Source organism: Acipenser ruthenus, chromosome 11 (assembly GCF_902713425.1).
Source record: "Acipenser ruthenus chromosome 11, fAciRut3.2 maternal haplotype, whole genome shotgun sequence".
NCBI classification, from domain to species: Eukaryota; Metazoa; Chordata; class Actinopteri; order Acipenseriformes; family Acipenseridae; genus Acipenser; species Acipenser ruthenus.
In genome coordinates this window covers 39,380,245-39,407,938 of record NC_081199.1, presented here as the reverse complement: position 1 = coordinate 39,407,938, position 27,694 = coordinate 39,380,245, and the positions used below count along the sequence as shown (strand labels likewise).

The 27,694-nt window shown below is 39.0% G+C and overlaps 1 protein-coding gene across 1 annotated transcript; it reads right to left on the bottom strand.

Moving 5' to 3' along the window:
• Positions 1-2,985: 2,985 nt before the first annotated feature.
• LOC117426109 (protein HEG-like) lies at positions 2,986-27,694 on the bottom strand. Its single transcript, XM_034925558.2, has 13 exons — positions 27,145-27,694; positions 14,036-15,403; positions 11,749-11,859; positions 10,645-10,767; positions 10,060-10,148; positions 8,847-8,905; positions 8,592-8,746; positions 8,098-8,232; positions 7,472-7,514; positions 7,091-7,128; positions 6,325-6,412; positions 5,186-5,363; positions 2,986-4,588 (listed from the first exon to the last, which is right to left on the bottom strand). The coding sequence occupies exons 1-13, from the start codon at positions 27,572-27,574 to the stop codon at positions 4,442-4,444; spliced, it is 2,964 nt and encodes a 987-aa protein (XP_034781449.2). The 5' UTR covers positions 27,575-27,694; the 3' UTR covers positions 2,986-4,441.

Genomic DNA, 27,694 nt, shown 5'->3' with positions numbered 1-27,694 from the left:
CTGCACTGTGTTTACTTTTCTGTCTACACAGGCTTTTGTCTGAAACAGCCGCAAATAAAGTTTTTTTTTTAATCATTTAAAACTTTTTGCATACATCAAAAAAAAAATAATAATAATTTGTTTCATTTTAGGGAGGACATTTATGTTCTGGGATTTTTCTATTGTTAAATAAATTGTTAGCCAAATCAGGTGTATTAAACTAAGTACTACTAAAAGTTCTTAACTTGGCTGTTTGAGCTTTTTTTTATTGGTACACTAATGTGCTATCTACGTTTACCATTAAATACAGTAGAATTATAAAAGCAACATGCAACCCAAGCAGTATTTTAGCAATATGCTATTCAAGCCTTTCAAAGCAGTACAATGTAAAAATAATTTTATACACTAGTTTCCAATGTTGGTATTACTGTAAGTAATTTCACTCTTTTCTTTCAGCTTTTTCCCAGATACCAAACCTTTTTAAAATACAAAAATGTCACTACACCTGTGAATGCTTTACAAATAGTGAAGCACAGACTGGAAATAATGCTTCCATCACAGTGCTGTTGATGCCAGTTTTTGCATTTACTGTGAGACTGTTTGTGCCTTTCACTGGAAGACTAACTTACAGTAAACTTGCAATGGGTGAAACAGTTGTGCAGTGGGCGTCTTATTTCCATTCCTGGATTAGGCAAGTATCTTAAATAGTTCAATTAAGTTGACAAACATTCTTTCTCATGTGTTCATCCGTGTAAACATACATGTACAATAAGTAAACACTCATCGCCTGTTTTTTTTCTTAAACATTCTAAGTGGATTTTGAGTTAATATACTCACTTTTATCATTCTGAAGGAATACATCTGCTGTGCGTTTGTATTTCAGTTTAAATATAATGTTGTGTTTTGCTCAGTGAAGTTATGTTTATTACGTAAATATGAAATGAAAATTCAAATGAAAAAATGTATTGCTTTTCGATTTATTATCAGAGATTTAATCAACAAAAATGACCAAGCTTTGAAAAACTTTTTTTTTTAAACAGTATTTGTACAGTTTGATTTGCAGCACCATACAGAGTTACTGTATGCGTAAGAAAATAAAATAATAACAGTTGCATCCGTTTTATTGTTGTAGTTTAATTTATAAACGTTTACCGTTTGTTTTAGTTGCTTACACAATGAATGCATATCATTAAACATGATATTCCATGCATTAGCCTGTGATCTGTGTACAAACCCCAGATTAAGTAGTTGTGGTGAACCACCAAGCACAACTATAGACTGGACAATATGTATTTACCTGCTGTAGTTTTAGAAGTGTTTTAGCCATGGGAGGTTTAGTTACTAAAATATCTCATCAAGCAGCTTCTTGAAGGATCCCAGGGTGTCAGCTTCAACATTACTGGGGAGTTGGCTCCAGACCCTCACAATTCTCTGTGGTAGAAGTTCTGATATTGATAAAAAGTTGATTACAAAGGGTACAGTAGGAGGTCCACATAGACAATTAGAAGCATTTGGTTTGGAGTAAATAAATCCAGCAGCAAAAACAGATTGCTATTAATAATTATTACAAAATATATAGAAAATGCAAACGTATAATTAGGTTATTTTTTAATGATCTGAACAGCGGTTGATCCTAGTAAACCTGCTTTATCATGGATCTCCACTTTATTTCTGTTTCATTTATTATAAAGAGATACATTTGAGGTTAATTTGTAGATGTTTGCTTTACTATAATTTTAAAACTTCCCTGACAGTTATCAGATAATTGGTAGCTTCATGTTTTATTGTAGGCCTACTGTACTGCTTGACTTTTGACCCATCCTGTATAAAACAGCAGTTGGGTCATCAACAGTAGAAACGCAACTTTCATTCATAAAGTTTGGCATCTTATTCACAACTCAACAATTTATGATGAGTCCTTTAAAAATTCTGAACATTTATTTATTGTACCAGTATACAGTGTTATCAATGTTGAGATTAAAATGGTGTACAGAATCTGACTCGTGATAAACAAGTAACTGTGAGATGTGGTTTTAGCCCCTCCCCTAGACTTTAGCCTTAAATACATGAAATGGAAAAAACCCTGAAACACTGGCCTCGTTGCACAACACAAGACTGCTTTCATGTACATATATATTTCAAACTGAGCCACTGAAATATTATTAGGTATTCTACAGTAAGGAAGAGCACATACAGGTACTGCATATAGACACTTATTAAACACATACGATTATCCACATTTTTACCATATTGAAACGGTACATCTACTTTACATAGCACATGAAGTCTGTTAAAAAAATGACTCAATTGAAGCCATCGGTTAAGTCCTATTTATTTTTATTTTTTTTAAATAAAAAAAAAATAACCCAACACATTTGAAGTTTCTGACATTTCTGGTTGTTGGTTGTTGTCCTGACCTACTGTAGGTACAACAGATCCTGATAATAGATACTGCTGTGAGTGGACCCCCTTGCCAGTACTAAGCCTTGCTTGCTAAGAAAAATAAATAAAAGGGTCAGTGGTTAGTAGTATGGGAGCCACATTCTCCTGTGCTACAGTGTACCCGAAAAGGAGAAATGCAGGCACAAGTTGGTTTGGCAATCAATTAACTTAATCCACCTTCAATGGATCTAAGAAGGCTGCATTTAGACTGGAGGCACTGCTTTCAGACCGTTTTCTACAGCTTTGCTGAGTTATTCTTGCCATTTTGCCTCTCCGCGCTCAAGGTGTTTGCAATTCTGTGCCTGCCGTAGGAACCACTTACATTCAGATAAGATCACTTGAGGTAACGGATGGCACAGTTGCCAGTCCCCACTGGCATAATTTCATAATCGTTTATAAAGGCATCAGGAAATAAAAGGCAAGGACTGAATATTTACCATTATTTCTTTATTTTTATATGCTGACTACAACGCCAGAATCAATTGTTAGATCATTTATACAAACACGGGTCTTTTTTTTTTTTTTTCAGAAAAAATCTGGAAATATAGAACATCTCAAATAATATATATATTTTTTTTTTATTGGATATTTGAAGACAAAACAAATAAACATAAACACATATGGGCTGCCCATGGGGCAATGACTTTATATGGCAGGGTCTTTCAATAACACAGGAGTCCCCAGTCCACAAGGTGAAACCATTTTCAAATACTGGCCAGCCATGAATACGACTTTAAATGGAAGGTCATAGGAATAACATTTAATCACAAATATGTTCCAGTTATATTGTAAACAAACAACACACATTAGAAAAACAAAAACCACCATCATGCTACCGTTTACTGTTGGATCCAGAACACTGTCATGTTTCATTTTACTGTAACATGTGTGAAGAGTCTTTGAGGGAAATAATATTAGTGTTTCCTGAAAATAGTATTTGTAAGAAGGACTGGTTTAGCTGTTCTGAAGAGGTCCACTTCTGAAAAGCAGGCAGAGATTAAGATTCTTGGAATCTAAGGATCAATAGGACACATTGGTTGAAGGGAAGTATTTACAATGAGATGAAATTCAACAGGGATTAAATAACCCTAGAAGAAATCCGGTCACGGAAAGAAATTCATATAAATTACATTAAAACATGTATATATATAAAAATAAAAAAAAACTGAAAAAAATAAACATTTATTATTAGTGAAGGCATTTTGATTATCATAAAATAAAATAAAAAAAAGTTATAATTTACAAAGAAATCATATTAAACAAAACCAATCTTACAAAGTGTTGCAGGGTGAAAGTTGAGTCTCTCTGTACTGTAGTAATTGAAAGGAAACGCGCATTGCACAAAGAGGGTAACGTGCCCGTGTCACAGGGCTAACTCAGGGCCAATCAGGAGCCTCTTAGCGGGGTTCTGAAAAATACAGTATCATTTTTCTTTTTATTGTTAACATCCTGACAACTTTTTACACTTAGAACTTTAAACTCTGTTTCAAAGCGCTTTTCAAAATGGCCCCTCTAGTGCATTGACAGTGTAAGGATTATTTTTTGTAATCGCTCTTCCTGCAGTGATTTAGAGGACAAATCTCAAACCCCAGTGCACTGGAGCGGCCATTTTAAAAACAGCTTTGAAATAGAGTTGAAAGTTATAAGTGTAAAAAGGATGTTAACAATGAAAAGAAAAATTCCAGGTACCTTATTTAAAAGTTGTAGCGTGGGGATGTAGAAAGCTATATTTTTCGCAACCCCGCTACTTACTCTTTAACCTTTGCAATCCAGAAATTCTTTCCATATTCTTCACTCAACTCGCATCAAAAAGGTGGTGCCGTGTTCTTCCTTCAGATGCACCGTCCTTCACGGCAGCATTCAGCAGCGTTCTCTCACAGTGCAGATTCAAACACTGAAACCACCACTCCAGTTAGGCTTCATTCTGACCCAGACAAACCCAATTCTCAAACTGGGCTTATTTTCGTTTCTCTTTTCTAAAGAGACCCTGTCAGAAATACATCTCTAATTGTTGTCATTGTTAAAAGTAGTCTCTCCTCCGAGCTTCATCGCCGGTGAAAGAAGGGTTGTATTGTCCCGGGTAGATGATGGCAGAATGTCGAGAGCCAGGTAAACCAGTGTAAGGCAAGAGGCCGTTTCTGTCCACTTCGTGGGTCCTGGGGCCAGGCTACATTGAAGAAGGGGGGACAGAAATAAACTTTAGAATTTGTTACCCACTTTTTTACAGAGATCTCTCATTAATTCATCTCCTAAAAAGACCAAGACCAAGACTCCAGAACATGCACATTGTTGTTTTTTGTTTGTTTTTGTTGTTCCATATGACATATCAAACTAGTGAAGCATTATTTTCGACCAAATTACTGTCACAATATAATCCACTCATTTAGTTTTATATTGATTTTGAAATTAAGCAGCATGAAATCAAGGGCTTTGTAAACTCAACCCCCTTCATTTGTTAACAATTTATCTGTGTTGTACTGTCCATTCACAATGCCTAAGAGATACAGTACTCCTTTCGGTATCTGACTTGTCACAGAATTGGAGGTAGATTATGGAAAGTGAATTAGTGAAGGGTACTTATACAGTCAATGCAGTACTGACAGCATAGGCAACATTGTGAACTAACTGCATTAGTGAATTAGAATACACTGAGCTAGCACTAGCATATCATGTTAAATAAGATGTCATTTCTTAAAGCAATGCTGGAGGGGGGATAAGCATGTCCCCAGAGGAGGAAGGTGGTACTAAACAGAAGGATACATACAGAGTAATAGATATCCGTCATCTGCAAGAGGTTTTTGGTGCTGCCGTTCTCCTGCATTTCTATGGTCTCTCTGCCCCACTCCACTGAAATCCTGTTGCTCTTGGGATGTTCAGCATACGGGGACATTTGAAACTCTCCGCTCTTGAAGATTAGTTTACTGATATCATTTTTGTCCTTCCTGTGAAGCAGTAAATAAAAAACCTGGTTCAAGTGAAGGTTGCACTGATCTATACGTTACTGAAAAGGTCTTCACATCCACAGCATGACTCAGTATAGGGCTCTATTTTGAAGAGAGTGCAAGACAAAATCCCATTCTCTGAAAGGATTACAAAAATAAAACTAACTATCCAGAAAGAGGCAGAAGTAGGAGGGCACATTCATTCTGAGCAGTTTCTTGCTTAATATAACCACAACTGAGCTTCCATCTGCACACTGATAATTATTGTTGTGAAGATATTTTTAAGTTAGGTTAAAGTATAGTGGTGGTCTGTATATGTACGACCTGGTGATAAATACTTTAAATATACAATCATTTAAAATTTGCTTCTGTTTTTGTCTTGATAACACACGTACAACCATTAGCATTCTAGTCTGTTTGCTTATGGAGGTTAATGTAATAAAGGTTGTTGCAAGTACAATTGGAATTGGACATTGCTCCCGCAAGATATTTACTTATCATTTGAGCTACCTGTCAGAGAGACACCTGGCTCGGGACACCTGATCATTAACAGTAGTACTGTGACGTGAGTAATGAAATCCACATTCTTCTTGATTACAGTCCCGTGTGCATTGAAATTCATGGATCTGAATCCGAATTCTTCTCTCAAATCGTGCAGTAAGTCTTTGGTCTAACTAAACCAATGCCAAAATCACACAACTATGCATTTTACAGTACAGCAGCCTCACAGATTCTTATTGAAGCTAAATACACAGAAGTACTGAATAGAAAACAAGTAAAATCTTAGACAGGAGTTTTGACAAGAGGTTTTTATCAAGGTCTATATGTGATGTGTCTTACGATGGAGCGTTTGGAAAAATTGTGGAAACACACAGAGTTCTACAGGTGCAATTTACTGTTTTATTACCTATTATAAAATCAAACAAAAGTCAAAAAGCCCATCGCAAAGGTCTTTACTTACCTGCAGCATATAACTATGAGAGATATTCCCAGAATTAACAGCAGACTTCCACCAGCAGCTGCCAATACCACAGTGATCAATTTGTAAGCTAAAAATAAGAAGACAGACGGGTCTGGTAAATAAAGGCACATTTTCATCACACAGGTTGCTTACACATTCACTCAACTCACATAAAAAAAGGTGGTGCAGTATTCTTAATTCACTCACTGACAACACATTATATATATATATATATATATATATATATATATATATATATATATATATATATAAATAATGAAGAAAAAAAAGTAATAGATAAAATGCAAACTCACTATTTTTAATAATTAGCTACAGCAATGCAGCTTCCCCCTTCTTCAGATAGCATTGTAAAAAAAACGTGTTTTCACTTTTCTTTTCATTAAGTGTTTCTAGAGATTGATGGGTATCCTGTTGGATCCTGATTCTCCTTGGATATGGAGCTGTTTGCTGTTTTTCAATTATCCATCCATCTATATCTATATATCTATATATATATAGTATATAGTGTGATGTTGGAAGGCATTTTGCATGCGACAATCAACAGAATCCTGTCAGATGTTCTTTATCCTCACCATATCAGATCTCTACATGTATATCATTCAGTGTAGAATTCAAATCTGTAAATTGTCATGTTGTCAGTGGACCCTTTGTCCAAACTGTACACTGACATTATCACAGGACAACTGGGTTTGGAATCTATGAAAGTGAAAGGCAAAGAGATCATATTTCCAAATGGATTACTTACGGTTTCCACAGTTAAATCCACCAAAACCAAACGGACAGCTGTAAAATAACCATATACATCTGTTAAAACAACATGCTAAAAAGTGTGGACATTTTAAATACTGTAAATACTTCATTTTCACAAATATTTAAAAGGTTATACTGCTTTATAAAGAACTATTTTTTTTTTTGTCTTTTTGGATAAGGAATGTAGAAAGGAAGTATAAACAAATACAGCATAGAATCAAGTCTACTTCAAGTTACTAATGAACACAACACAAAATATATATATATATGTTCATCCAGAAACATTGATAAGAATGTAACATGGCAACCTCAATGTATGAGAGCTTTGTGTACAAGAATCTTATTCTGTATTAAAGACTTTCTTTATTCTCCTTACCTTACACAGGTACCGTTTTCTAGTTTATGACCATCATCACATGCTAGGAAATAAAAGAAAATAATAATTTTATCAAAAAATAAATAAATGCTGTCCAGGATCCTTTACCATAAACTCTGGAGAAAAAGACTTGTAATGGAACATTTGACAGCACTGAAAGCCGAACACCACGTTTATCAATCGCACAGTGCTGAATTATTAGACAGTTTCGTTGGCATCTTTGACAGCTCAGGCTGCTTTGCAGATACTGTACCTCCAGAGATAGACTGTCGCTCCATACACAGAGCTGCAGCTGTCATTAAATGATCTAAAAATTGATTATCCAAAACTACAAAAGTACAGTACACATCATGTGATACAACAAAAAATACAGTGCTCCCTTATTTCAAGATTGGATAATTCACCAATTTGGTTTATTCATGGTTACTTTTGAATCTATTATACTTTACTATGCAAGGACCCTGCCCTCATTCGCTGCCCTTAATGTTTAATGTATCAGACAGTAAGAACTGTATTTAATACAGAGCACAATGTGTGTGTCAGCAGAGCAGCTATATAACCGGGCTCCAGTGAGGGCTCTGCTCCAGGGTGCAGCCTCCATGTGGACCTGCACTGGAAAGTCTCACCTCTGCAGGAGTGGTCGTTGTCGTTGTATTTGAAGTAGCCCGGCTTGCACTGACAGAATGCAATCCCATAGGCATCAGAACACTGAGACGTATCCAAGTCGCACCGAGGAACCTTGAGGCTGCACAGACTTACAGCTGGGGGGGGAACAAACAGATGATATGCATTAAACTTCATTGCACGGCATCAGCATACACAGATGCATGATGCAGCATTTTATTCAGAATATTTACAGCCATAACATTCTATCCAATGGATGCTGTAGGTAATATGAAATGGTCATTGAATTCACATTTACCAGTAAGATGCTGCGTACAATTAAAACCCACCACCCAACAGCACATGCACTATTCAAGAGTCCCCATGCACGTCTTTCCCCACCCAGTATATCTACTTTGGGTTATTGTTTCATTGACAGTTTTGGTGTCTAATCCATTCTCTTGAGATTTGTATTTGTTTAAATGTTGCAGTCATTTTAAAACCGAGGTGCCTTTACCTGTGTAGGCCAGGCTGTGTAGAAGGTCACTGTGCTCATTCGTAGGGCTCCACTTTCTCATGTACTGCTGCACACTGGCAAGCACTTCCTGTGAGGTCACATTAGAGGCAATGGAAAACAAGTTCACAGCAGAAATGTTCAGCCAATTAGCTTCCCTGTAAAAAAAAAAAAAAAGATGAATTGATTGCAATTATTTGTGTTCCAGTAAATAATTATAAAAGATAAAGATGATTAAGTTTCAAAACATGTATTCACCTGGTGATAGTAAATGTAGATCTATAATAGCCTCTAAAGTGGGAGAGAGATGTGTTGAGCTGAAAGACATTTATAAAAAGTGAAATTCGTTAGCTACCATGCTTCATTAGAGTCCATGCTTTCAGACCATGGAACCTGACTCCCAATACAGTCTTCTACAAGTTACGATCATATTTCACAACTTCTGTTTCTCTGGCCCTTATAAAAGCACAGGTAAGCATTGTAAAGCACATAGAGGTATGGTAAAGCAGAAGGAAGGCAACGTAAAGCACAGAGAGGTACGGTAAATAATAGGGAAGCATTGTAAAGCACAGAGAGGTCTGGTAAAGCATAGGGAAGCATTGTAAAGCACAGAGAGGTCTGGTAAAGCATAGGGAAGCATTGTAAAGCACAGAGAGGTACGGTAAATCATAGGGAAGCATTGTAAAGCAGAGAGAGGTCTGGTAAATCATAGGGAAGCATTGTAAAGCACAGAGAGGTCTGGTAAATCATAGGAAAGCATTGTAAAGCACAGAGAGGTCTGGTAAGTCATAGGGAAGCACTGTAAAGCACAGAGAGGTATGGTAAAGCATAGGGAAGCACTGTAAAGCACAGAGAGGTATGGTAAAGCACAGGTAAGCATTGTAAAGCACAAAGAGGTATGGTAAAGCACAGAGAGTTATGGTAAAGCATAGGGAAGCATTGTAAAGCACAGAGAGGTATGGTAAAGCACAGAGAGTTATGGTAAAGCATAGGGAAGCATTGTAAAGCACAGAGAGGTATGGTAAAGCACAGAGAGTTATGGTAAAGCATAGGGAAGCATTGTAAAGCACAGAGAGGTATGGTAAAGCATAGGGAAGCATTGTAAAGCACAGAGAGGTATGATAAAGCACAGGTAAGCATTGTAAAGCACAGACAGATATGATAAAGCACAGGTAAGCATTGTAAAGCACAGATGTATAGTAAAGCATATTAAAATACAAGGCAAACCAGGGTAAACAATGGTTAATGCATAGTATGACTATGGCAAAGGCATGGGGAAAGTGCAACTTTTATAAACTGTGTTTTACCATCTGTGACCATATGTGCCTGTGCTTTCCCAAGCTCTCATTATGATTCACGTGCTGTTATCCTGCTACACGGAAGTGAACTTTGATAAGGGTTATATTCTATTACCAGCAACACATCTGCAGCGTCTACCACCATTAGTGTGCCTAACCTACTGTGACCTTACCATGTGTAGTAATTCTCTTTGGATTTCCTGAGTTTCTGTAATCCGGATATTTGTGTCGTTTAGAAGGAAAGTGCCTAGGAATGTCCTGGCTGGGAAAACCAAATAAAATTACATTATTATTAATAATAATAATAATAATAATAATAATAATAATAATAATAATACAGTACAACACTGTCCCCATACCGTATATAATACAGAGTGATTCAAAAGTCACTGGACAAGTCTGAACAGTATCTGTAACTCTTGTGTTTATCAATTAATAAATGAGTTCATCTCATCTGTACACTGACTTCTGCCTCACCCTGTGATAGGGTGGTAGGGAATTCCCTGCATCTCTTAACTCCATATTACATCCTCTGGCGTTTCCCCCTGGAGGTGATTTATTGACTACCTTATTTACATCACTAAGGAGATACAATATGCACAATATCAGGTTTATACATTTTAGGGATAAGAATGAATCACTGTTTAGATCATTAAAATAGACTCTGTGAACGACTTTTAACAAAAGATTGCAGATTGAAAGACATTGTGGCGAAGTGTAATATCCTTGTGGTGCTGCTTTGTGTATTCGTGTCTCACCAAGTGCACATCTCCTTCCTTCCTCCAGGGTGTAGCCTAGCGGACACTCGCAGGTAAAAGAACCGTGGGTATTGACACAGGTGGAGTCCGCTGGGCACAGACTAGACAAACACTCGTCCACATCTGAACAACACAAACAGTAGGAGGTTCATTATTAGCAGTGCTGGGGAGTAGCAGATTACATGTAACGCATTACTGTAATCGATTACATCTTTCAGTAACTTGTAACTGTAATCGGATTACATTTTTCAGTAACTTGTAACTGTAATGGTTCAGACAGGTAATGAAATGTGACAACGCATTACAATTTGATGTGAAAGAAAGAACATGGTTACCTTTAGTGAAAGGACAAGTGCTAACCTATTTACATTTTTTTCAAAAGTAATAATTTACTGTAACTAGTTACAATTTTGTTCAAGTAAATTGTAAATGTAATGGATTACTTTTTAAACTTCTAACACTAATTATTAGACACAATAAAAGAAATTGTTCTGCATTTAACACCGGCGCTTCACCCATGTCAAACCTGACACTGACCTATATCAGATCCTTTTCAGAGCTAACATTCACCCAAAACTAACACAAAGAGCACAGGAGTGTGTGTCACCTCTTCCCTCAGTGTTTGGCTACATAAACTGATGTTAAATCTTCATAACTGTTAACAGTCTAATCTGAACAAACCTGTGTGGTATTTCAATGATTTCAGTTCACTGGTGGTGAAAATCCTACAGTAGTAAAACTGGCACTGTTCTATAAATTAATTTGGGTTATTATGATGTTCAGATCCTTTAAGAGACAAGTCAACACCAGCTTAAAAACACTTCTGCACTAGATCATACAACAGGAGGGACCAACAGAGTCACAGTATCACAAGGTTTCTCAGGAATGATAAGTTACAGACACAAGGCCTCAGAGACAGCTGTTGAGCCAAGTGAAGAAATGACTGCATCAAAGACATGCACTTTAACTTTAAATAGTATGCAGGCAGTTAACAGTTTCTGGTTGTTATCAAACACAATGGGTTAATATAAAATACGCATGTTTTACACTGAAATAAACAAGGCATGAAGCTGCTCACACAAGGGTTAGTGATTCACACAGTACCTTCACTGCAGTCATCCCCTTGCCAGGCCGGTGGACAACTGCAGCGACGGCCTCCATTCTCAAGGACACACTTTCCATCGTTGTTGCAAGGGTGTTGTTTGCATATACTCACTGTTAAAAAGGAAAAACAAAATGATTCAATGTTTATCCTCGGTCCTACTAGGTAGAATGATCAGAATATCTACAAGATTTACCAGTAGTCAATGCTACATAGATGAGATCCATTTCAGTTAGTCACTACTGCAGCTGGAAAATAAAACCTCTCTTTGCTTAGCAGGGCTGCTGATTTGTCCTAATATAAAACGAGAATGAACAGAAAGCCACCTTGGCACAACACGAAGTTCCTGGCTTTGCTATTTCAGACACATACACACACAGTATATGAAAGCAACTTTTGGCCCACTCTGTACTGCAAGACCTAGAAATAACTTTTAACAGTTTATAGCGTGCAACAGAATTTCCTTTTTTTTTTTTGGTTTTTTTTTGGGTTTTTTTACATTTTTTGGTAATATTCATTCCAACAAGGCTTGCTGTGTTCGAACGTTTTAAATGCTTTTGTCTCACGGATGCACAAACAGGAACAAGAAAGACAATTTCAGAGTTTGCTGCAATAAAAAGTAACAATGTTCAGGACTTGCATGATGCTTAACCATCAATGGTCGATCACAATACACAGCAGTGTCAGGACTGCGATGATAAAGCCATGTTGTGCCTGTATGTAATACGCCTCTCATGCAAGACTTTTTTTTTTTAATAAATTTGGAATCGCCAATTGTATTTTACTCCATTTTCTCCCCAATTTGAAATGCCCAATTCTTATGCCTGGCTCCCGCTGCAACCCCCGCGCCGACTCGGGAGAGATGAAGACACGCGTCCTCCGAAATGTGTGCCGTCAGCTTCTTTTCACTCTGCAGCCCCGCCATGCAGCTACCTCAGAGCTACAGTGTCGGAGGACCATGCAGCTCTGGGCCAGGCCAGTCTACAGGGGTCACCCTGGCCCTAAGCCCTCCCCACTCCGGGCGGTGCTCGAACTGGCGATCTCCAAGCTATAGGACGCATCCTGCACTCCACACATAGTGCCTTTACCAGATGCGCCACTCGGGAGCCCCTAGCTATTGCCTTCTGACTGAGGTAATCATCCGGTACATTTTGTTAAGAAACTGTTTTTATAAGGGAAGTGGGTTTATAAGGGAAACAGTCTTTATAAGGGAAGTGTTTTTTTTTCATTGTAGCAATTAAGCTGCGGCTGTAAACTCTGCTGTCAATTTAATTGTGAACTTTGGACGAAAGTACAGTGGAAGGGTGTGAGCCCTGTGGGACAGAGAAGGAAGTCCTTTGTTATTGGGAGTGAGTACTTTAGCTCTGTGTCGGTTTTCATCGACATCCTGAGACAGGCCTCTCACACAGTGGCTGCTCAGTAAGAACTTACAAAACATAGATTAGGGATCCATGATTAACAGCTTGTAGTAGGATGCACCAACACCTCACAAAGCAGATTCCATCAGCCACATTATTATTGGAATAATAAGATTATTCAGTATTTTTTTTTTTACAATACATTAAATTAATTAACATACAGTAGGAATAGTGAAGGATGTTCAAACCTAGAAAACATACATACTGCCTTGGGTAAATAAATGCATATTTTGTAAATTATCCAAATGTTCATAATCGTTTCCTGCAGTTGCTCTTTTCGGCAAAGACATGTCTTCAAGGTCTCTGTCCTTGTAAATTAAAAAGGACACAGGCATAGAAAAGGACACAGGCATTTAAACCCTATGGATGGCTCCAGAGAGTAATTATTATTATTATTATTATTATTATTATTTCTTACTAGTCTTGTAATACTGATATCTGTTTTTTTTCTACCAAAAAAAATGAAAATCAATAACTTTGTATTAACATCTCAGACATTGTCATTAAATACCAGTAGCTCTAAAGTTAAAGATGCTATTATTCTGGATGTCTCTTGTAATAGCCACATAAGATGATGGTAGAATTTGGTCAGCAGCACAGGTTAAAGATTTTGAAGGCTGGTTAAAAAGAGACCAGTACTGCTGCATCCTAGGTTTCAGCAGGTACAGTATCCCTGTGAGGCTACAGTACCTTATATTTCACGTATGGTACAGACACTCTTTTTTGGGCATGAGCACTGCAAAAAGCCTAATGTTCTAAGGCACATTTCACAGCTGTCTATGCGAGTCACGTGTTCACTGAAGGTACCAGTACTAGTGATGGGAGGGTCTGTTCTGTTAATATGTCAGAAAAGTAAGCCCATAAAATTTACCTGGTGTAACTGTGGTAGTCACTAACACTTTGGTACTGGTAACTTGGACCACTGTCGTTGCCTTTTCAGTGAGTTGTGCGGTTGTGGACAGCGTTTCAGTAGTCATGCTAGGCGCAGTTGTCCTATAAGTTACGGTGGTAGGCTCGTTGTTTTCGGAGGTTCTTCCTGGGGTGGCAGTGCTCGTTTCAAACACTAGAGTTGTCCCATCAGTGTAGAAAGCACTAGGGCTTGTGGAGCTATCAGTGCTTGCACCGTCAGTCCTTGTAAGATGTTCTGAAGCACCGCCGGTTGTCTGAGGTTCAAAAGTCGTTCGCGTTGTGAATGGAGTAGTTCCGTCGGTTTCAGACTCCTCCATTGTGCTGGGCAGATAGAGATGGGTTGTCATGGGTGAAGCAGTGCTAGTCAGCTGCGTGGTGTCAGAGATTGTTGTCCTGTGTGTGATTCCACCCTGGGTTGTAGCGAGGATGTCCGTCGTTTCAGCCGTGCTGTTGGTTTCGGTAGGGAAAGGCTCCACGGATGAGCTGTTTGTGGATGTGCGACCGGAGTAGCTGAGTTTGGTGGAAGAGTCGTCAAGCGGCCTCTCAGTGTCTGTCTGCACTTCTGGGACAGTGGTCACAGCTGAGCCAGTGCTGTTCTCTACAGTGTGCGACAGGGGCCTCTCCGTGTAATCCTCCGTCCCGGTAAACGAAGACCCTGGTGAAGATTCAGTGACGACAGCTGTGTTTGTGACAGGGGCTGCTGAGGAGTCGCTTGAAAACTGCGTGCCGTTTGTAACGCTGTCACCAGAAGATGATGGTGGCAGCGACTCCGAGGTGGATGAACCCGAGGTGGATGAAGACGATGAGGAAGATGTGGTTAAGGTGGAGGAAGACAGCGATGTACCGGCAGCATCCGTCTGTTCAGAAGTGTTGCTGGTGGTGGTGGTGGTGGTGTTTTTACTGCTTGGAGAAGTGAAAGGTAAAGTGGTATTGGGCGTGCTGACTGACGTGGTGTCAGTGGATGACTGCGTTACATTTGGAAAGCTACCACCTGATGTTTCGTTCTGTGAGAGCTCGGTGGTGGACTCAATCAGCCCTTCAGAAGTATTTCTAGACGTGGGTCCTGTGGAAGTTACCACAAACTCAGACTGTTTAGGGGAGCTGCCTTCCCCACTTTCACTGGGCTCGACATCAGTGGTATCAGCCTGTGCAGGCTGTGAGGAGTCAGAGACCCCAGTATAGGGAGATGTGCTATTCATGCTTACGGATAACAAAGTCCTCTCCCCGGCTCTTGTGAAAGTTGTAGAAATGTAAGTGCTGTCAGTCTGAGAGGGGGACTCCCAGCTTTCTAGATCAGCGAAGGTGCTGGACTGCCCACTTTGTCCGGTGGCTGGGGACAGAGAAGACAAATGTTTAAAATGATTAATATTGTACAATGGTATTGGGTGTTACACTAGTTTGGTTATTGCTATTCTTTTTGTCTTGCAGTTCTTATACAGAGCAATCTATATTCTGAACTGCTTGACGTTCTTCCCCACCCCCACAGGCTTTCCTCTAGAAAGTTCCAGCCTCAACCTGAGCAAATATGAATACGTCCCGAGCACAAGAAGTGCTGCAGCTGCTCGCGTCTTCCACTGTGGGCAAGCTGACCCCGTGCACGCCGTTACTTATTTCAGTAAAGCTTGCCCACGATGGAAAATGCGTGGCCAAAATAACACACACAATTCAAGAGGATCTGTTCTCGCCTCGGGTTTGATTTAGATTTTCTAGTGTGCCTTGGCACTGTGGCTCCTTTACTTCACTGTAACCTTAAAAGATTTATAAGATAAAGCTAGGGGAAAAAATAAAAAATACACAAATTGAATTAATTAAAAACTCCTACCTGCAAGCAAGTAGTTTCTTAATAGTATTATACGGTTAGATTTAAAAGTTCCTTAAACTTTTGTGTACATTTATTCTAAATAAATATGTAGACCACTGTTATGGAAAAGGTGTATTTAAGTGTCATAGGTTTATTCAGAGTGTTTATTACAATGTAACACACAGTAAAACACAGACTTAATAATAATACAAGTGAGCGAATGTATTCAAAATTGCCCTTACTTTGCCAGCTTACCAACTTTTAAGATCTGCTCATTAAAAAGAGGTTCAGTCTCCTTCAGTCAGCCTGCAGAACCTCTGGAGCTCCACTAGAGGGCACTTGACTCTGCCTGGTCCCTTATCAGTTAATACCAAGTACGTTCTGTGCTGTGGAATGTTTTGAGAAGCTGCTGCGGATGTAATGATTATGGGTGGAGAACAATTGGCTGGCTAAATTAACAAAAGCTTGGGCCCTAAAAATGGAGGTTACTGGGTGCAGTGGGATTTCAAATTTCCTTCCTCAAGCAGACCCTACAAGAGTGAGTGCTAAACATTCACAATAATTAATTAACCCTGACAGCGCAAACCGAGATTACATGCAGGTACTGATGCCGTTCAAAACAAAATGGGATTCATTCACTAGAGGCTGTTATCATTACTCTTTATTAATACTGTGTATTTATTTAAACCAGTGTTCATAATTTTCTGTTTGTTTCTGTTGATTTATTTATGACTAAAAGGGCATTACTAGGACATTGACAGGAAACGTATAATTTTCACATGTAATAAAATAAATCTCAATTAAAATGTATAAAAGAAAACCCTTTTTTTGCATTTACCATAGTTTACCCTGGTTTATCATTTGTATTAATATGCTTTACCATACTTTCACTTCTATGTGAACGACAAACAGGTATTGATATCCTTCCCAAATCTGGGATTTAGATCCAGTAAATCCAGTAGAAAATAATGGAAACAGCATATACAACAGAAAGGTATATCTACAAGTATGTGCACATTATTTCTGAAGCTCTTTTGATGGATACACTCGGGTATATATTATTTCTGTAATAGAACTATAATTACAACTAGACCAGCACAGTATTTTGATATTTCTAATTTTATAGTCTTGGGGTTGATGGCAAAAGCATAGCAACATACATGGTAAAAAGCATGGCTAAAACATGTAGATTCAGCATAATATATAATAATAATATACAGCACAGGAAAAGCAAAATAACTAGGCATATTTACCATGGCAGAAAGACAACTAATAAACCTCTATTGTACTACATACATGAATTCATCTTGTCAACACTAACTAACTAACCAGACAGAAAAATAACCCTAAAAGATAACGATTTTAACAGTGTCTCAACTGAGAAAATGATCACAATATTATACTGTAAATGGTTTCTACCCGAGACCAGTTTACCAGGCTGCTGTTCCGAGTGATCTTTCCTGGATCTCTGTACTCGACTCCTGTGTTGAAACCTGGAACACAGTTGCGGTCTGTATGCTAACTGTAATTGAACATTTTAGCTCACCAGTTCAATTGTGCATGCCACTTAAACACTGTTTAGTGACATGCTCTGACCTTGCAAGGTATAAGCTGCACATATGTACTGTAAAAGAAAATTCTGCTGGGGGCCGGCAGTGGCTTGAATGGTTTATACAAAGACGACAAAAAATCAGCTGCTAATGTTCCTTGTTCTAGTGTTAAACCTGACCTGCACTGCATTATGTAAACAGGGTCAAAATCTGATACACTGTAAGGTTATTCAATTAAGTGTTGCTCAGATCTGCAGCCAATGTATTGGAGCCTAGCAGACTGCACAGAGGGAAAGCTGGCTGGCAGGGCTCCACCACAGCTAGGCTGTAGGGGTCTGTGAAACAATAGAGGCAGGAGCTTGAAAAGAAAAAAAAACATCCTGGCTGTAAAACATGAGTGAGCAGGGCAGAGAAGAGTTCACAAGCAGAATTTTGTCTGAGGTTAAATGAACAGCAGTGGGCTTAATTAATAGCGGACTGAGACCCACACCACAAAACCAGCACCACCGTGAGGCAGCTAATCTCATTGGACAGAATCCATGAGGACTCGTTCACAAGAGCATTTCCCTTTGTTATCGTGCTATAGCTATGAATCGAATGTAAGGTTTTTGCTACACAGCTAATGTAGTTTAAATACAAACCTGCAATTCAGTTTTGAGCTGCCAGCTGTCACACCTCTATTAATGTCAAAATGTAGGAAAGAACAGTTGAGTTTTAGGGCTGCATGAGCCAAGAACATGCAATATCCTGTGCACTGGAATTGTACAGCGCGTAACTTTTGTATTGTACTTACTTTTAAAAGGCAAAAATACACTTAAGTACCTCACATATACTGTTTGAGACACTGCTTTTAATGATTTAAAAAGCGATGGTATTAAGATCCGCCGCAGTTTAGATCAATCGAATGGACCCTGCGGTGTTCTTCAAATCTCAGCTCAAAGTTACTCTGTTTTTCCTATGTATCCAATACTTGCCAGGTTGCCTAGCCAGGTTTCAAGTACAGCGCTACAGGAGAGAGCTTCAGACAAGCACCAAATGGCATATGTTTGATATACAGCAGACTATTACATAATCAGTCTGGTAAAACAACAAATCACAAGTTCTAAACTCACCTCAAAGCTTTACGCGGTTTATATAGGTTAGAGCCTGACAGAATGGATTTCTGCTTGTGATGCAGCTTGTTTTATGTCCCCTTTGTGTTGCTTCTTCTGCACAGTGATGTCTTACTGAATTACAGCATCAATGACTCAGGAAAAGACACACCGGAGGATCTATGGGATTAGTACTCTCGGAATAACTGTAAACAACTGCGAGAAATGATAGGAAAGGGAATTCAGTTTTCTATCCCGCATTCAATTAAAACTTTTATCAGCCAGGGTTAGAAGCTACTGTAATTATGTACTGTAGCACTGAACAGCCAAACAGAGCATGCATGATCAAGGACAATCACATATTTTACAGCAGAGGTGTTGCAAAGACAAGGAGACAATGAAATAGCATCTAGAACCAGAAGAAACACTCACTTCAGTGACAGACATTGTGACAAGAAGTCGTTCTCAAAAGTTTATAGAGTTGCAAAACAAAATGCTTATTCAAAGGTATTTGGTAATGGATTCGTGGGCATACATAAATGTCACATGATGGAAAACAGCCGTTCCTCTGTCTCTGTTTATATGGTTCTCTGTTCCTATTGGCTTAGTAAGGTTGGGAACATATTCGACTTATTTTAAGTGCTGTGTCACATGTCCTGCTTTAATTGCGATGATCCAGTGGCACTTGAGAATGAAGACAAGCACTTGCTCACAACACCCAAATGAAAACAAAACACTTTGGAGACAGACTCCAAAGAGCCTGTTTACATGAATGCACCTCCTTTTGTAATGCTTAGCATTCAGACTACAAACAAGATACCGCCTGTATATAAACCTGAGGAATGATAAAGTATAGAGAAATCGTTTAAACTGCTCAATGCCTGCTTTCAGATTTGCAAACAAGAAACAGTTAGCAAGAGAATATCTTCATTCAGTAAAATTCTTAGAATCGCTCTAAATGTTGTTTTTTTTCCCAGGTTCTATTTGCTCAAAATATTTAGCATAAGTTTTACCCACTAATCCCCCTGAGTGCTGACATGTTTTTGAGAAAATGCTACCCAACAGGATCCCTTAAGATGGAGCCGATTTTCATAACCCTGTATAGAATCAGCACTTGTTTCTCTTATGTAAATTATTTTCTGGGACTCCTAGCCCAGAAAATAAGGACCTTGACTGGATAATGTACTGAGACGGTTATTTACTGCAATTAAAAACAAGCCAAGCCAAGGATGTAATGTTATTTACACAAAATACAAATGGGGAAAATGGGGACTACAGACAGGGTTATTTGCTGGACAAATCCCACTTAATACAAGCAGCACCACCCTGCTTTATTTTAAACTGCAGGACAGGTGCATACCAGTGTTAAACGTGAAATAGGTTACATTGAAAATGTCCATGAGGAACTTTTTCAGTGCCGAGTCATTTTACAGAAAGATAACCCCAATACAGATACATAAATATATTTAAATATTTCAGCATCTTTCAGTAAAAAAAAAAAAACAGAAACCCTACAATAACCAATTCGATACGTTCAGTGTCTTAGACCAGTAAAGTAAAGCTATCAGCATGTTTCATTAGTGTCTTTCATGGATATAAGTAAGACCTATACAGGGTCCTACCCAAGACTGGGATCTGTTAAATAGTTGAACAGAGTCACTGTAGAGTATCTGCAGTTCATTTTGGGTGTATCTTTCATTCAAGTATACAAGGCTTTTAATGCCTGCAGACCAACATGGAAGAGAGGGTTGAACAGCCAAGCCCAGTCCACTCACTCACATACAGTAAGCTAAAACGACAAAGATCTCCCGCCCTTCAAAACGCACACGCACCCGGACTGAGCTTCACCCGCTCCTCCCTTTGTTCAAATGCACGGCTATTCTTTTGTTGCAACTCTCTACAGCAGCTTTATAATGGGCGTCATTTTTCTTAATCCTTTTCTGAATGTTACTTTAGTTGGATTTTTAGCCTTTGTTTCAACTCTTTTTGGAAGAAAACTTGATCTGACAGCATTTGGGGTTTAATCAGCTTTAGGTCGACCCTGTCAGGCTAGGTTTTTGTCAGGTCACATATAATTTGTACTTGCTGCTGGAAGAACACAGTATAATTTGTGACATGACTCGAGGCAAACTTCACTGTGGGTTGGAGCTATTTGTAGGATTCAAACTTTTGTACTGCATCAATTCTCTACTTATAATTTTATAATAACAAATTGTATACAGTACATTCATAAGAGTTTTGCTCATCTTTTTTTTTAAACAGATTTTCATGACAATGGGCCTGACTGCATGGATAAATGAAGATTAAAAAAAAAAAAAAAAAAAATGATTTAAAGACAATGGTGGCACAGATATGAACCACTGGCGAATACCACTGTAGCACATACTGATATTATCACATTGGTTTACCAGTACAATCGGAATCACAACACTACCATTGTGCTACATTATCAGGGTCAGTGTGCTCGTCTGGCAGGGCTGTGCTCTGCTAATGGCTCTGCAGGGGCTTCTTCATGGCAGCACACTGGTGTTATAATGGTATCTCGGTGGTATTTATCCAGTGGTTCTGTTGGGATGGAATGAAGTGGAAAGGAGGGCCTCAGAGAGGGTGCACTGCTTTGATGTGGCCCAGTGTGCGCCAGTAAAACTAAATTTGGGCAACAGATGGCAAGGAGGTGGACCACGCGGATTGCGATGATTATTGTGGAACACTAGAGCCGGGCAGCTCCTAATTATTACAGAATACACAGCAATACCACAACTCAGTGTCCATACTTTCTCACCCTCAACAAGTGACCCAAGGATTAACATAAAACTTATTTTCCATTCATCAAGATGGGCACTAATTAAATAGTTTCATAAAGCGGGTGATTTTTTATTTTTGTTTTTTTTCTTCCCATGATGTTTATCAGAACTCTCAAAATTAAAAGAGAGAAAAATAATAGATGTTATTTTTCACCTTAGGGCATTTTACAAAAGTAACACAGTCCTGCAACAAGCTGCTGCAGTTATCTGTTTTATTCCACGAAAACATACAGCAAGCCTGCCTTTATCTGGTAATTCCAAACTCCTGTCAGAACTGAGGCGCTATGGGACCCTCGTTTCCTCAGGGCTTCTTGGCTGCCCGCTGGTGACTACCTACCTGCCAGCCTCGCTCTGACGAAGAGGCTGACAGTCTTGTAAAGGGTATTGAGGGTTAGAGACCTGGGTTGAAATTAAAAAGACACCTCAACAATGATGAACGGAGTGTCCCGGCTACCTCACAAAACAAGGAATTTTCCCCACTGCAGGTTTCATACCAACAACAAGGAAAACCACCCAGGCCTGTGCTATCACTTCAGTGTACTGTAGAAAAAAGTTCCTTCTCATTAGCGACAGACCACAGTGAATTTGAGGAATTCAATGGTGGTCTGAGAGTGGAGTGGAGTATTACTGGTATATGCTCCCTATAACCTTCATGACAGAAGGATGCAAAAACAAGCTTCAATATGTCCTCGCTCCTAAACAGTCAGATTTCTACTGCGAGTCCAAACCCTATTTGAAGGTACTGTTGAACATCCACCACCGTCTCACTGTTCACCAGTGTTTTTTTTCTCGATACCACGATTGCTTCAATCCGCAAAAACATCTGATTTTCAGATTAGATTTTCAAGATGGCCTGATCAAGGGAGATCCTAGATCATATTAGGCCATAGTTGGCTTTTCATTTTGCACTGTACTGAAACAAGAAACTTGAGTATTTAATTTCCCCCTTGGATTTTTTTAATGCGTGTCTGTCACTGTCTCCAGTAGAAATGTAGTTTAGGTTATTTTTTCGCTGTACCAATCTGTTACACAAATGTTTCAGAGATGTTCAAATTAACTTGGATATAGCCCAAAAGCTACTGTTTAAGAAGCAGAGTGGTATATACAGTACTGTATGCCAGGGTTATTCATTTCCTCCCATGAAGGTCTAGGAAACAGCAATAAAAAAAAAAACTGCAGTGACAAACATAATACTGTAACTCAAAAGGAATGCATAATGAACAATAACAAATGTCCACTAAAACCTTGAGCTAGTCGGAGAATATAGTATTTAAATACTCTACTGGATTTCCAGATCTGTAGGTTAGGTATTATCCATCTCCGAGTTTTAAATCTGGATTTCAATACCTAATAAATAAACAAATACTTGAATATGAGTCACTCTTTTTGTATGCCGTTCCCCAACCTTGCCTCTCTGAGACATAAATGATATATTCTACAGCTCCAGAAAATCATTGGCAGGCACACAAACTTCAGTCTCCAAAGAGCTTTCAGTTCACAGTTCTTTCTGTCTGACTTATACACCTCTTTTCCACTGTACAAGCGAGCCAGCCCAGCTTAGGAGGAGCCTGGTCGTGTTTCCACTGCAGAGCCACACCGTGCAGCTGACATTGACGCATGTAAATGCCGTGGTATTAAGAGGCGCTGTATTTGAGCTGAGGATGGCAATCCAGAGGTTATGGTTGTGTTTTCTTTCTTATAACTGAATACAGCTGAAATACAATGACAGGCTGATTATGCAAAAAGGAGAAGAATGCTTCTCGGAAAGAGCAGTAATTTGTACCTGAAACACGTACCTGAAATTAAAAAAAGTAAAAAAGGATTAGTATAGCCACTTAGGATTTTCATACGGCATGCGAGAACAAAATGGGTTTGAATAAAACAAAAAGTACTAGATCATTAAACAGCATCAGTAGCACTCACCACTGGGGCTCGTACTGCTTTGTATTAGTGTCAGGGACCCTGTACAGTGGGCAGCAACATAAACACATCTCTTTCTTACTCTCTCAGCTCTTCCACACTGCGTACTGCATTTCATTACAGCCTGCTTAGATTTAATGACAGCAGTAACCTGACCAGACAGTTACTGCAAAGGTTTCTCCCGGGTTTAAGGTCAATGATTGCCAGATTTAAGATACTAGGAGTAAAGAAATATTTTGTTTTTACAGTGTGTGAAGATTAATAGATGGGAATCTATAACCTTATAATTGGCTCTTGAAAATCATTCCCAGAGGACCGCTTAGTCCAATTCACTGTCAGTTGGGGAGATCACTCTTATAGTTCTGGTGCAGTCCTGTGCGCTGGGCGGCCCCTTGAAATTAAGTTTGGTCTGTCGGGGGTTCCATGGAATACCATGCCTTTCATTAAAGACTGCGAGTCAAATGAGCACCCAGCAAGGACAACCCATTCCCACCCAGCAAGGACAACCCATTCCCACCCAGCAAGGACAACCCATTCCCACCCAGCAAGGACAACCCATTCCCACCCAGCAAGGACAACCCATTCCCACCCAGCAAGGACAACCCATTCCCACCCAGCAAGGACAACCCATTCCCACCCAGCAAGGACAACCCATTCCCACCAAGCAAGGACAACCCATTCCCACCCAGCAAGGACAACCCATTCCCACCCAGCAAGGACAACCCATTCCCACCCAGCAAGGACAACCCATTCCCACCCAGCAAGGACAACCCATTCCCACCCAGCAAGGACAACCCATTCCCACCCAGCAAGGACAACCCATTCCCACCAAGCAAGGACAACCCATTCCCACCCAGCAAGGACAACCCATTCCCACCCAGCAAGGACAACCCATTCCCACCCAGCAAGGACAACCCATTCCCACTTGGGTGGAACATTTCATCTTTCTTCCTCTTCTGTTACAGCTAGTTTGCAATGTGACCTCATTGAAAGTTTAAAAACACAGATCAACCCACAGCGGAGATGACATTACTACAAGCACTCAAAGTACAGTACAATACAATACAATACAATACAACTACTTCCATGGTGCCTGGGACTGGGTGTACACACACACTAATATATTATTATTATTATTATTATTATTTATTTCTTAGCAGACGCCCTTATCCAGGGCGACTTACAATTGTTACAAGATATCACATTATACATTATTTCACATTATACAGATATCACATTATTTTTACATACAATTACCCATTTATACAGTTGGGTTTTTACTGGAGCAATCTAGGTAAAGTACCTTGCTCAAGGGTACAACAGCAGTGTCCCCCACTGGGGATTGAACCCACAACCCTCCGGTCAAGAGTCCAGAGCCCTAACCACTACTCCACATATATATATATATATATATATATATATATATATATATATATATATATATATATATATATATATATATATATATATATATATATATATATATATATATATATATATATATATATATATATATATATATAGTGTTATTTCAACCCAATACTGTATTACACGACAACAGCCCCAAATTACAGCTATGGCCAAAAGTTTTGCATCACCTAGAATTTTAGGGTTATGGCCATTTTTTTTTTTTTTTTTTAACTATATGAACATAATTTATTTACATCATGTAATCAAGGAAACTACAAAATGATATCGCAAAAGTCTACCAGAAGCCATAATAGTACTACAGTGTTTCATGTACAATACAAAATGTCACATGTTTTAATTTGTCAGTTTTTCCTTAAGTATATGGAAAACTACAAAGCGGTATGTAATTCAGTATGTTGACGTAACATTATTCAGCAGGTTTCATTCGACTTTATGAAGCAAAATTAGTTAATTCTATATATAGGGTGATGCAAAACCTTTGGCCAGAGCTGCATATAGTGCATGAAGTCCCTGTATGTACCTCCCAGAGAGGAAATGTTTTTAAAACCTATAGATGGCAAAAAACAAACAAAAAAAAACAACAATATTGTCTAACCGCTATAAACAAAGACTGTCAAGAAATGCTGAACAAGCCTGGACGCATGCTATCAATGTGTGTGGTCCACACCTGCTTCTGCACATCCTGGCTGGGATTACATTTCAATTCTGGAGCCGCTATAGGCTTTAAAAAAGATTATACACAGCAAAACAAACAATAGCCGTGATATACCATAACTGATGTTTTGGGCAAATCTCATCATAATTGCTATTATTGATATCATTTGTTAAACCCACTATAGTGATTTCGTACAGTTCAGATAAAGATGGAGTTTTATGTAGTTTCATAGAAGTTTCTGACAGACACTCCATATAAAGAATATCCGTGGAGGGTACATGCAATTCTACGTAAATGCCAGGGGAAATGTATGTACTTTCCTTACCTCTTGATTGTGTTTTGAACATTCCGAGTGATTCTTATGGGAGTGAAACACATTTGTGTTTAATTCAATTGTAATATACTCTGTCCTCAGTTCAGGAGCAGCTCTCCAGCTCTAGTTGGCAATGTTATTTTTACTATGTAATGCAGGCTAGATCAGCATAGTTGTCAGCACCAGCACCAGTGGCGCTGGAAACATTTTTATAGTGGGGGTGCTGAAAGCCGTTGAACAAAACTGTAACCCCTGTATATGATGGAAGCAGGTGCACAGCACTTCAATTCCCCCCCTGCACCCCTAGTTTCAGCACCCCTAGTTCCAGTACCCCTGGCACCAGCTAGTGTACAGGTATTGTTTACAGGTACTGAGCATTGACAGAAATACAAAAGGAAACTTGATTCATTAACATGGCAATTACACTTATGCCTAACAGGTACATGTATATCCAACGATATTCAATACATTTGAAATAAATGTGGTCTGCTATATTATGCAGCTCCCATGTAATGCCCAATTAAATAAAATTGTTTTACTATAAAACATACAACTATGTGTAGTATAACCATTGAAAAAATAGTTTCAGTCAGGTTTTGAAGAAGAAAAAAAAACCTCAGCAATTTTATTTATAAAAGAAAGCTACTTGAACTGAAAACAGAACAAAAAAAGTGACAATATGATTTAAGCACGTATAGCTTTATCAGATATGAAAGATCACATAATTATTGCCTGTATAAAATCTAAAGCAGATCATGTTACTATGCAAATTGCATGGCTACAACACAGTATTAAGTACATAAATCGCCTGTATGAAGAGATGCATAGAGACAAATAAAAAGAGCAGTGTTTCAGGTTCACGTCTTTTGCACACCAGTCTGTGGTTTTGCATTGGATTACGGCGTCAAGATCGATCATAGGTGTCAACGCGCTCTTGTGTCACAGAAGCTCCATCATTAACACTTGGTGTCGGCGGTCCTCAATCTAACGATAGACGACTACATTTCAGGACCACAAATCGCACTGATATTGTGAGAGATTCGCTGACAACTGATCATGGCAAACACGCTATATGCACGAAACCAGGCGCACATTAATAGTGCATGGGGCAGCACACTATCAATCTAACTTGTATTGTTCCAGCAGGACATATTATTTTTCAATTTTTACCTGCAGTAGAATATAATGTAAACCAGCTGGATTGAGCAGCTGGCAAAACAAAACAGATAAGGCTTCAATTACATTCAATTACATTTTAACTGTGTGCAGGCATTCCTGTAACGCAGCTTATGTATTGTAAACGACTCGACAGCAATTCGTTTTTGATCGAAAAAGGAAATGAAATCATGCAACTCTGGTTTTACAGACAAAAAAAAGTTATACGAGGTCTAAACTTGCTACATAGAAATCGCTTCTTAATCAAATCAAATTAGTTCATTTAAAAAGGCTTAGCAATGTTGTTTATGCCAAATAAAACACAATACATGATTCCCAGAGTTTCCTTACCAGTACTGGCTTCTTCTAGCGGCTCCTTATCCTTTGAAAAGCCGGAGATGGAGTCAGTGCCGCCGGTTGCTGTTGAGTCGCCCCAGCCTGCTTCGGAGGCGCTAGGTGAGGCGGTTATGGAACTCATGCCGGGTTCCGATGGCAAATCCGTGCTACCTCTCAAACCATCCGTAACATTTGGAGTAAAATAAGAGATATCTGTACTAGATGCAGCCCTGGCTACATCGGTCCTGTTAGAGTATGCTTCGGCACGGAGAGGTTTAAAAAGACCGAGCACCATCACTAGAAAAACACCCGCTCGGTATATCAAAGTGCACGATGCCATGATGCTGTGAAGGACTCGGCTACCGAGACTTAAACCCCCAAATAAATAATATCGCAGTTTGTTCAGGTCGTGTATGGAAAGCTGTCCATTTTTACCGTTCTTCATCAGAAATCGCGGTTGCTATTCCTTGCTCCCCATTGTAAGGAATAACGGTACTTCATTTTCAGAGGAGGCTTAGTCCTGCAAGTGACAAACACAGAAGCACTTACATCCGATCACCCAAAC

Coding starts and splice junctions, on each gene's coding strand:
- LOC117426109 (XM_034925558.2), bottom strand. CDS start 27,574: ATGAAGAACGGTAAAAATGGACAGCTTTCCATACACGACCTGAACAAA. Junction 15,404..27,144: donor GCTAGAAGAAGCCAGTACTG/GTAAGGAAACTC, acceptor CTCTGTCCCCAG/CCACCGGACAAAGTGGGCAG. Junction 4,589..5,185: donor TGACGGATATCTATTACTCT/GTATGTATCCTT, acceptor TCTTCAATGTAG/CCTGGCCCCAGGACCCACGA.